The sequence below is a fragment of the Caloenas nicobarica genome, chromosome 1 (genome assembly GCF_036013445.1).
Source record: "Caloenas nicobarica isolate bCalNic1 chromosome 1, bCalNic1.hap1, whole genome shotgun sequence".
In the NCBI taxonomy this organism is placed as follows: domain Eukaryota; kingdom Metazoa; phylum Chordata; class Aves; order Columbiformes; family Columbidae; genus Caloenas; species Caloenas nicobarica.
In genome coordinates, this window is record NC_088245.1 from 43,558,474 (window position 1) to 43,569,405 (window position 10,932).

At 48.3% G+C, this 10,932-nt stretch overlaps 1 protein-coding gene across 1 annotated transcript; it reads left to right on the forward strand.

The window, feature by feature from the left end:
- Positions 1 to 1,181: 1,181 nt before the first annotated feature.
- Positions 1,182 to 8,317, forward strand: LOC135996196 (WD repeat-containing protein 91-like). The gene is made up of 8 exons (XM_065647988.1): positions 1,182 to 1,369; positions 1,822 to 1,972; positions 3,362 to 3,456; positions 3,782 to 3,950; positions 4,735 to 4,843; positions 5,686 to 5,798; positions 6,554 to 6,751; positions 7,690 to 8,317. Exons 1-8 carry the CDS (start codon positions 1,263 to 1,265, stop codon positions 7,852 to 7,854), a joined length of 1,107 nt encoding a protein of 368 aa, XP_065504060.1. The 5' UTR covers positions 1,182 to 1,262; the 3' UTR covers positions 7,855 to 8,317.
- The last annotated feature ends 2,615 nt before the right edge of the window (positions 8,318 to 10,932 follow it).

The following is a 10,932-nucleotide window of genomic DNA, read 5'->3' on the forward strand; positions in this document are numbered from 1 at the left end:
ATCCTGATATTTTGCAGCATGTTGTTTGTTCTTTGCTTTAGGCAGTAGGGGCAGAGAAAACTGGAGTTTGTCTTGTGCCTGGCAGGATTTACTCTTCCCAAAATTTACATCTTTGCTTGCTGTCCTGGTTTTCTTGGGCCTTGTGCCTTTTGTGGGTAGTCTCTCCTTCACTTTCCTTTCTTCCTTTCTTGAATTGCTCTTTGCACTATGATCAAGACCTGAGTCAAAAAGGAGAAAAAAACAAATCCATATCAACTACTACAAAGTTATTACTCACTAAAACATACATGGCTTTGGTTTCCTTCACAAGAAACTGTGGTATTACAGCAGAAACATTTCCTTTACCAAAGGAGAGCCACAGCATGATTCAAAATCTGGTACTAAAATGTGGAAACTTCAGCCATTGGCATGCAACCTGTTTTTTTTGCTCCAGTGATAAGATATTCTATTGACGCCCTCTGGAAAGGTTCATTCCAACATTTCATGGAATCAGAGCATACATTCCTTTATGGTATGCTGATACTTATGACAAGCAATGATCAGATGGCTAAAGCCTCTCCCACCAGTAACTGCAGAAGGACAGCACAGGGTCAGAGGCATTATGCTTTGTCATTAGGTTGAGATTTTCCAAGCTCTTTTCCCTGAGCTGTTCACAAAGAGGTTAATGAGCTTCTGGACCTCTAGGGTCTCATCTGGGAAGCTCCAGTTCTGACCTCTGCCACAGTGTACCAGCTGCTGCTGAACACCAAGGAGTTTTCCAGCACTGCTAATGCACAAGAACCACCTGTCTTAAGTCTTTCAGTACCTTGAGACAGCTAGACCAAGAAACCCACCAAACAGAATGAAAACTTATTATTTGGTGTATTTCAAAAAGAACAATAACTGAGAAACCTTTTAAATATTGAAATGTCTTCTCTGCAGACTTGAAGACACTTTTGCCATCGTGTTTATTCATCTTCTGGGAGATCAGATTAAAGCTGGAAGAATGGAAATGTTCTCTTGTGGATATGATCTTATCACAGCATACACATATTCCTGCCTCCTGGGGCACAAATGGCACAAATTGTTGTGTTTTTTTTTTTTTCCACCTCCCAGGAGGCTGGGGTGGCTGAAGAGCTTGATCTGGAGCTGCTGCTTCCTTGTATTTCACACAGGATTTCTTCCTTCAGGGCCAAAGTGCTGAGAAGAAAACAGAGACTAGCACCGCTGAGACAGAACCATGCTCAGAGCTGAATGCTGAGCAAGCAGAGACTTCAACCAAAATGCCTGCTAGTGTCCCAGAGGCTGTGGGAGTCCGACAGGAGCAGCCTTTCATCGTCCTGAGCCAGGAGGAGTATGGGGAGCACCATTCATCCATCATGTACTGCAGGTAGGGGACTGGCAGAGAAGAGGGCTTTCTCATAGAAGCCTCTCTAGAGGACCAGCTGTGTCTGGCCTCCTTCTCCCAGCCTCTCTTCTGTCCAGCACGTTGTGCACATGCTCTCAGTTGTAGGGCAGTCGAGTTGCTGTGACTGAAAATAGCCTGTAGCTTGTGCAGTGAGGATGGACAGAGATTTTTGTGATTGGGAGATACCATCCAGGGAAGAAACTCCCTGGGAAAGCAGGATGGCATTGCTTAAGGGCATTATGCTTTGCATGTGGAGGTTGGTATGCTTCCTTGTGCCAGTTACTGTGGACCGAACAGGAAACGGTGCAAGGAAGCTCTGATTCCTGCAGAAGTAATTGGTGTGTGGCCATGAGACCAAGGATTGCTGAGCTATCTACCTGCATCTAAGAATTTTAAGGAGAAAAACTATCCAATTAGTTTTCTTCTGCACATAGGGTTGATTGTTCTGGACGGCGAGTGGCCAGCTTGGATGTCGATGGGGTCATCAAAGTCTGGTCTTTTAACCCCATAATGCAAACTAAAGCTTCATCCATTTCCAAATCTCCATTGCTGTCTCTGGAATGGGCAACCAAACGTGATCGGCTGGTGAGTAGCCGGTGTATGGAGCCTCGAGGGTCACGGCAGATGATTTGGGGCTGTGTTGCTACTTGTTGCACATTAACTTCTAGACAGCTGCCTTGTGGATAAGATCAGGCCAACAGTTAGTTTCCACTTCAGTGGGACATGGGCAACTGAAGCCTGTAGGGTCTAAGAAAAGCTAGAGTGGGGAATGTGCTCTGTGTATCGAGCAAGGAATTCACCACTGGTTGCTCCAAGATAGAAGTTCCCAAGCTGCAGGATAGAATCAGCTCCTTTAAGAGAAGTGCCTCTCCAGGCAGAGCAGGCAGCCCCTTGCAAAGGCAGGCAGAGACAGCCTGGTACAACAGCCCATGGGAGCCCTGCAGCAGGGAGTTGTGGGGCTTTATTCCCACCCTTTCTGCTTGTGTGGGTGTGAGAAAAGCTCTGTGGTCGGTATTATACTGGTGCCTTATGAGTTGGAGGTTGGTGTGTGCATAAGGAGCTTGGGACTTGTTTAAATATCATTGCAGTTTTAATGTTTCCTATAGCACTTTAGCTCTCTTACTAGAGAGGAGCCTTAAATTATATGCATTCTTCTGAGTCCTGGAACTGTTGCTTGTGTTTCACACCTTCCCTTGGCAAAGAGAGAGGGCTGTGTGAGACGGCAGGCCTGCAACCGAGGGAAATATTGTTTGCACTCTGGCACTGATGTGTCGCTGTTGCCCCCAAAATTCCACCTGTGAAGAGCTCGTGCTGCAGCTTGTCTCTTTCTTTCCTTTTACTCTTAGAAAGGAAGTTGTCCATGCAGTCATTCTGATGTTTCTTCTGCTTTGTTGAGTGTATTTCTCTGCTTGCTGGTAGATTCTTCTTTCTGAAGTATATGGGGATTCACTAGCAAATCAGGCTCTGAAGTGAGAAGGATCTGACTTGCTTAATTTTCTTTGGTGCATCCCTCCATGGTTTTACTTTTGATTTAAATTGTAGCACCACTGATAAAGCATGTGTGAGCCCTTCTGAATTATTTCCTTCTCTCCTGGGTGAAAGGAGTTGGCTTCTACTTGTTTTTTTTTCTTAAACTTAGATTGTTAGTTCTGCATTACTCTTTCCTTGCTCCCCTAGATATTGAGACTCCACATGTTTTGCATCCTATAATGTTGAGCCATAATCTAGAAAGTGGCTTTTACTCCACCTTAGTGCCTGTGAGATCGTTTTCTCACTGGAAAGCAGCTTCTCTGAGTCTAGGGTAGTTGTACTCAGCATGACATGCACAGAAAGACAGGATGTGCCCTAATGGGGTGATGCTTAATACAAATGCATAAATAGGAAAAAAAAAAAAACTTTGTGGTGGTGTTGGTGGTTGGACAGCATCACTGTACTCACTTGCACTCCTTCCATCTCCTCCTTGTTGGTTTCAAGCTGTTGCTTGGCAGTGGGTTTGGGACGGTTCGTCTTTATGACACAGAAGCAAAGAAGAACCTCTGTGAAATCAGCATTGATGAAGACATGCCCAGGTAACTATGGAATACTGATTTTTTTAAAATATAAATATAAATGTTGTTGGTTTTGACTGTGAAAAGGTAGGTGAACTCTCAGTGTTCCTGCTGCTTTTGTGCAACTACAGGACTATTCAGCCTTCACCCAGAGGGTGGTCCATGTCTGAGCAGTGTAAAACTGCTCAGTTAAACAAGAGACACTCAAACTCTGTCTAAGCACACGGATCCTGCCCCCACTTATGGTGCACCATGTCTTGCAGGGTCTTAGTGGGAGAGCTTGTGGTCAAGTGTTGCACTTGAAGCAGCTGCTAGAGAGAGGCAATTCAAACTGTTTGTGTTTCAGGATCCTCTCACTTGCCTGCAGCCCAGGCGGCGCCTCCTTTGTCTGTTCTGCAGCAGCCCAGAGTCCCATCTCCCACATGGACTACTCAGCAGTCAGCTCTGGGGGCAAAAGCATGAACCAAGTTCCTGGGAAGCTGCTACTGTGGGACACTAAAACGATGAAGCAGCAGGTACTGACTGGGTTTCTTTCCTTTCTCAGTCTGCTTGCTGAGAATGAGTGTCTTCTGTTTTAATGTGTAGGAGCCCTCTTTCTAAATTATACCGACTTTCTTTTCAGTAGCCTTCTATTGTTCCCCCCTTCCTCCTTTCACATCTGTCACATGCAGGATAAAAATGTTTTAAGTAGCTGCTGCGTTTGGGTGGGGATTTTTTGTTTTGTTGGTGTTTTGGTTTTTTGAGGGATCCTTCAAAATAGTCTGTAGCCTTGTTTCTATCCTGCCTGCACAGTTTCTGACTGGAAATCTCCCAAGTGGATTGAATGATGCTTTGCTTAGGCTTTCTCCACTTGAGCTATATTGAAGGGATTTCTTTGCTGCTGTTTCCCATGCCCTCCCTGTTTTTAAGTGATGTGCTTCTTTCAGAGACTTCATCTCCTGTCATTTTCTCTATTGTTTCCTTTTAGATGGATCACTTGTCCCATCCCTTGCCCTTAAGAAATGCTGTCCCTGACGTGTAGGAGAAAGCAACATACTCAAGCTAATGCCCGCCAGAACCTGGTTTTGCAGCCCTGAGGCCAGGGCTGAGAAAGCTGTGGCTTGGCTGAGGTGAATTGTTGGTTTAGTGTCCCAGTAAAATGCAGCTGCCAACCCTGAAGTCTGTAGTCATGAGAGGCGTAGGGCTCTGAAGTGGAGGAGTTCTTGCTACCAGATACTGTCTTTCCTCGCTCCTCTGGAGATCAGCTCCTCAGCACCCCCAGCTCTGTTTCTCAGCATTAATGCAGACTTTCCCTTCCAGCTGCAGTTCTCCCTGGAGCCTGAGCCCATTGCCATTAACTGCACAGCTTTCAACCACAATGGCAACCTGCTGGTCACTGGCGCTGCAGATGGGGTTGTTCGTCTCTTTGGTACGTTGAAATTAGGCAGTGAGGTGGCCCCTTGGTGTCCCCAGCTGGCTGCCCCTAGCATCCTTCTGCCAGCAGGGAGGCAGCTGTGGGACATGCCTGAACACCAAGATGGAAGCTATTTTCTCTCCTTCACAATAGCTCTCAGGAGTGAACTGACATAAACTTTCCCTGAGGGACATTGGCTGGAGACCCTGGTAGTGCTGCTGGATTTGTTGTTTCCCTCCTGCTGAGGAGCAGATTTAATTTGCCCTCGTGCCATGCAGTCTTGGCTGTGCCGTATAGCAGTACCACTGCCAAAGGCTGAGTCTCGAGGAAAGGAATTGATATTCAGCCTTCCAGTTGAAGGCAAGAGCTTCACATCAGTCCTCCTTCCCTGAGCAATTTCTGTTTCTCAGGTTTTCTCCTCTTCAGCCTGGCCTTGCAATAAAGGCAGTTTGGGCCTCCTCTGTGAATGAGAGATCTGCTTGTGGCCCAGGCGCCAAGCTGAAGGCAGCAGTCCCAGGTCTGTGGGAGGACAGGGCTGGCAGCAGCTGTGAGGGTGGGACAAGGGGAAGAGAAGAAGAAAGGTGGCAGTGCGGCTTGGATGCAGAATGCCTGCAGTTGGCAGTGAGCATGTGAGCAGCCCTGTAAAGCTGGGGGAAGAGGTGACTAGTTACAGGCAGTGATTTTTGTGGCCAGTGTAAAAGCCACATGTTGGAGAATAAGCACAGGGTGCTGGGATTGGATTGGGCTCCCCAGGCTGGTTTAGAGGGCTGGGACAGAGACCTTATTGAATGTAAAGGGCCTCTCTCTCTTCACCTCGGCTGTGTATGAGTAGTGTTCAGTGCTGGTTCTCCCCTCAGATATGCAGCAGCATGAGTGCGCCATGAGCTGGAAGGCACATGATGGGGAAGTCTACTCCGTTGAGTTCAGCTATGATGAGAACACAGTCTACAGCATAGGCGAGGATGGCAAGGTAGGCTCTGGGTGACCTACTGCTCAGCTGGCAGCAAGATCCCTTCTGGGGTCCTCTATATGGTAGGGATAGCAGTAAAAATACCCTCAGCAGCCTGCAGATCCTCCAGACTCTAACTGTAACCTTAGGTGTGCAGCACTACCCTGCTGTATGCAGTCTCTGCAGAGACAGTGGCTAGAAAGCGTATTAGCAGCCGGAGCCGTCTCAGACCTTGTCTGTAAATCTTACTGTTGGTGACATCTGCTTCCTAGAAAAGCCATGTGAAAACGACCTTTTGATGCCCTTGAAATCACATTTGAGATCTGGGATTCACCAGGGAGTAAATCCTTGACCACTTTGCATAAATTTCCTTGCCAGGAGCTCCCTGTTGCTTATAATAAAGGCTTCAATTTCTGCAGTTCCACAGTCTTCAGCAGTATAGAGGTATGGCTTAGGGAGGGAGGCTGCCTGAAGGTGTGGGTCCTTGGCTGATGAGAGTTACGTGAATTCCCGCCAGGATCCTGCATGCAATGTGGAAGGACACATAGGCAGCAGTGCTGGTGGAAGGTAGGGCATATATTTGCCTGGATAGCAGGCAGTATTAATAGCCTTTGCAGCCTCTGTTTTATAAACATAGCCACTTAGATGTAGATGTCAAAATGCCATATTCAATTCGTAAGGAATAGCCACTTTGCTTAAAAACAAGGAATGTCCCCTCTACTTTCATTCCAGTCAATTTAACTATTCACTTTTGTCATCTCTTTTTCTTCTTCTAGTTTATTCAGTGGAATATTCACAAAAGTGGCTTGAAGGTGTCTGAATACAATCTTCCCAGTGAAGCTACAGGTCCTTTTGTTCTGTCTGGATACAGTGGCTACAAGCAAGTCCAGTTCCCACGAGGAAGGCTTTTTGCTTTTGACTCTGAGGGCAACTATATGTTGACATGTTCTTCTACTGGAGGAGTCATTTTTAAGGTAAATCTGAGAAGTGATGGGAAGTACTCTTACGCATCCATACAAGCTCTTGTTACAAGGCTGCAACATCAGCCAGTGGAAGTTCTCAAACAGCACCTACCATTCCCTGCCCTGTGAAAACTGATGCTTAGTTTCATACAGTGTGCATTTTAGCCGTGTGTGGTATTAAGCAAGTGTTTGAACCTTCTATAAGTATTTGGCCCTGTGTTTGTAGCTAGAGTATGTGTGTTCTTTGTTCTTAAAGCTTAGCTGCAGCAGTTTTCCGTAGTGCCCGAGTCCCTAGGACAAAGTTGGTGGTTTTGTGGTTTTTTACTTAATACATTGATGCATGCCAGTTCAATGCAAAATGTGTGATAGTTGACTGATGCCTATCTTTAATCTGCCTTGTGTACTTGCTGATGTTATGTTAGTCCCAGACAGATTCTCTCCTCTTACTGTGTGCTGAAAGGAAATGAAGGATAAGGCTGAATGGTTCCAAGTACCCAAAGTTCTGTGCCACAGTAGCAAGTGGTTACTGACCACATGCCTTTTGCCTGCCTCCTCTTGAGTTGATGCCCATCAGTATAAGTCATTGCAAGGCAGAGGAGATGGAATTTTTACTGTGCATCTGGGACGTTCAGAGCACCCGCACTAACATGAGCTATAGTTTAGGCTTAAATGCTCCTCATCAGTGTGTGCTCTCAGCCTGTCTCATTTAATTACTGCAGCTCGGCTGGTGTCAGAAGCTGAGCTTGCTTGAGAGCATGCGCTTCTATTGTGAGACTAGAACTTTGTTTCTTCTCGTGAGCTACATGCATCTCAACATCTCTCTGATTTTTCTGCTTAATTGTGTATGCTGATAGGGAGATGAAGTCTGTAGCAGGCTTTGGCTTCGCCTGTGGATGCACTGTCCCCACCACAGAAACGTATCTCCTTAAAATCTTATGCTTTCCTTTTAGTTAAATGGTGAGGACAAGGTTCTGGAGAGCTGCCTTTCCCTAGGAGGACACCGAGCTCCTGTTGTCACAGTGGATTGGAGCACAGCTATGGACTGTGGGACCTGCCTCACTGCCTCAATGGACGGGAAGATTAAATTAACAACCTTACTGGCTCAAAAGTCTTAACCTGGACAGTGGTGAAGGGAAAGAGCAAGAGACTTGATGAACGGTGTTAACTCCACAGGAACAAACTGCATGGGAGAGAAGGCAAACCGTAGTCCTTCTTCACAATGTATATTTGCCTCTTGACAAAAGTTAAATATATTTGCCAAACTGTGCAATAGAATGCCGTTATGGGACCAGATCAGTGGGAGCACTGAAAAATAAATCTCCACTGACCCATTGTGGCAGCTGGACTCCCTCCATTAGGGAGTCTTGATGATCATGTGGCTAGAATGCTACTGAGATGATGTATTAGGGATTCTACAGCAGAAAGTGAGGCTGGAGGAGGCATGCACAGTGCATGGTGATGAGATGGCTCAAACCGGAAAGGCTGTTGTGAAATTAGAGTATTTTTTCAGTATAACACTTGTTGTTGTGCTGCTTTTTGTTTTATTTCCACAAAAAGAAAATACTCCCTTGCACTTGATTCCTGTGTTCTTCTTAGCTGTTGCTGCAAAACATGGAGGGTGGCTGGGGCAGTGCTGTACCCAGAGAGTCTCCTGTGTGGAGAAAAGACCCATGTGCACCCTTTCACTGGGTGCTTCCAGCACTGACACTCACACGCTGCGGGGAACCAGTGCAAGACATGCAGGAACAAAAAGAATTGCATTCGGCCAGATGTGTTGCATTCCCTGATGCTACCTGCTGCCAACTAGAGAAGAGATGCTGAGTCAGGCTTGTTGCAATGCCGGTGTTGGAGTTCAGAAGCTACATACCGCCTAGCAGTGAGCAGGTGGTGGACAGGAGGAGGGAGGGCCAGAACCGTTCTGGTCCTCTCTCATGCTCTCTGTCACTGGAGTTGTCTCTCTCCCTGCACACCCCCAACATCAGGGCAAGTGCTGTGCTCAGGTGTTGCAGAGGGGGTTGAGTGGACTGCTAAGCAGCCAGATTTCATCTTACACAGCACCACGGAACTTACTGCTGCTTATGTCCTTGGCCTTTATGGGGAGTTTACAGGACTGTTCCTGGGTGGAGGTCTCTTTCTGAGGTATGTGCAGAATGGGTCCAATTTACAGTTTGAAGGTAGGTTTGGTGTCTTCTCAAAGCTGTTTTGGTTTTAGAGCCCAGAGATCCCTTAACATTCACCAATGTGAAGGGCGGTTGCCTGGAGGGGCAAGTCTGCTTTTGCCAAGTGTGCTTCGGTGACTTTGTGAAGGGTGGCTTCTCCAAGTTGTAATTGCTAGCTGGCTATCTCCTTGCACTTGAAGTGATGAGGACTGGGCCAGGTGAACCTCCAGAGCTGGCTGCTTCCACTGCTGCCCAGCCAGACCTGGAGCACGATGGTTCTTCTGCACTTGCAGGTCTCAAAGCAGGGGTTAGAAATCAAGATTCCCTTGGCTAACTCTATGGCCGTTCTTCACTGGTGGCATCAGACCTCGCAACGTGACTTGGTGTCTGAGGAGGCTGTTGCCACCTTTGTGCCTGGAGATGCTGGCTACAGTCTGCGGTTGTTTTGTCTGTTGCACATAGCCCGAGGAAGACTACAGTTAGAGCAAAGCTGACGTCAGAATCGGGCAAAAGGCTGGTTTAGTCAGGCAGGAGGCGTAGCTGAAGGAAAGCGGGCCTGCAGCATGAAGTTTCCAGACCACAGGAGACATTTGTGCCTTGAAAGCCCAGCATCATCGAGGGTGGAAGGAGCCTCGTCTCGTCCAACTCGTCAGTCCCTGCCCTGCTCAAAGCAGGGTCAGCCAGGGCAGGTGATACAGAGCCACGTCCAGTTTGGAGCATCGCCAAGTGTGGAGACTCCACAATCTCTGTGGCACAAAGAGGCCACCAGCAGGCTGACCTGGGGCCTCAAGCCCCAGGCCAGGTGTCTGGGGCCTCCAGCCCATGGGCCCAGGAGCCCCACTGAGGCGCAGGCAGAGGCCGCCAGGCCCTGTCTCAGCTCCGTCAGGCCGTCCCTGTCTCGGCTCTGTCAGGGTTTCCCTGTCTCAGCTCTGCCAGGCCGCCACCTCACCGGGCACTTGTTTGTCCCTCTGGGCTCTTGGCTGCCGCGTCTGCCTGCCCCGGGATGCCCTGCTCCCCCTGCGCACATAGGCCAAGGCTGGGCCCTGCCTGGCTGGCGACGGGACCCCCTTTGGCTCCCCGTCCCCAAGGGAGCAGCATGCCCGTGCTGCTCCCTGACACCGCTCTCTCACTGCCCCCACAAGAGAAAATGATTATTCCTTAGGCTGAGGTGGCATTCCCCCATTCCAGCTTGTGCCCACTTCTTCGCACCTTTCCCCTCGGTGGGCTACAAATCCATCAGATCCCTGTGGGAGCTGCAAAGCTTCCATGGATACCAGAAGCTCGCCCACCACCTTCTGCCCAGACCACTAGGAGGATTGCTCTAGAAAGGAAGGAAGAGCCTGGTAACTGATTATTAGCAGTAGCTCAGCGCTAGTCCCCGATCTGAGCGCAATCATGGCTCAGGGCTCCCCAGAGGAAAAGGACACAGATTTGTGCTCCCTCTTGGAGACGTCTGCACGACTGATATTCCTTCAGAGCAAGGGCAGAGAGCGACGTGCTAAGTGCCTGCATGGGTTGAAAGCCTGAGTGAGCCTTCAAAGATAGGACGGTCCTCATCCAAATCTGCGAGGTCCCAAGCACTCCAGTTGGGCAGCAAAACGAAGACACGGAGTAGACGACACAGTTTATTAAATAGCAAGGTGCAATGGAGCACCTGGAACTAGATGCAGGGCAACGGCTGCACAAGGCGGAATGTAAAGATTTGCAGGCTTCATTCCTGCCCCTTGTGTGCTCTCTGTTTTCTGGCAGCGACACTTCCTCTGCTCCAGCATCTTCTTACTGCTAATGGCAGAGGTTCAGGAGTGACTGGGGAAGGGCAGGAGAAGAAAAGGCTTTGTGTTAGTTTGACAGCAGGCTGGGCCAAAGGCGGTACTGGGAAGCGGCTTCTGGAAGTACAGCGCTAATGTGCAGATCCAGATACCGAAAACCAAACACTCCAATGTGTCAACAGCAAAGCTACAGCCTGTGGGCTACAGCCACAAGTGGAAAATTGCGTTCCATGGAGATAGGGATCAACTTTTTGTGTTTTTTGCC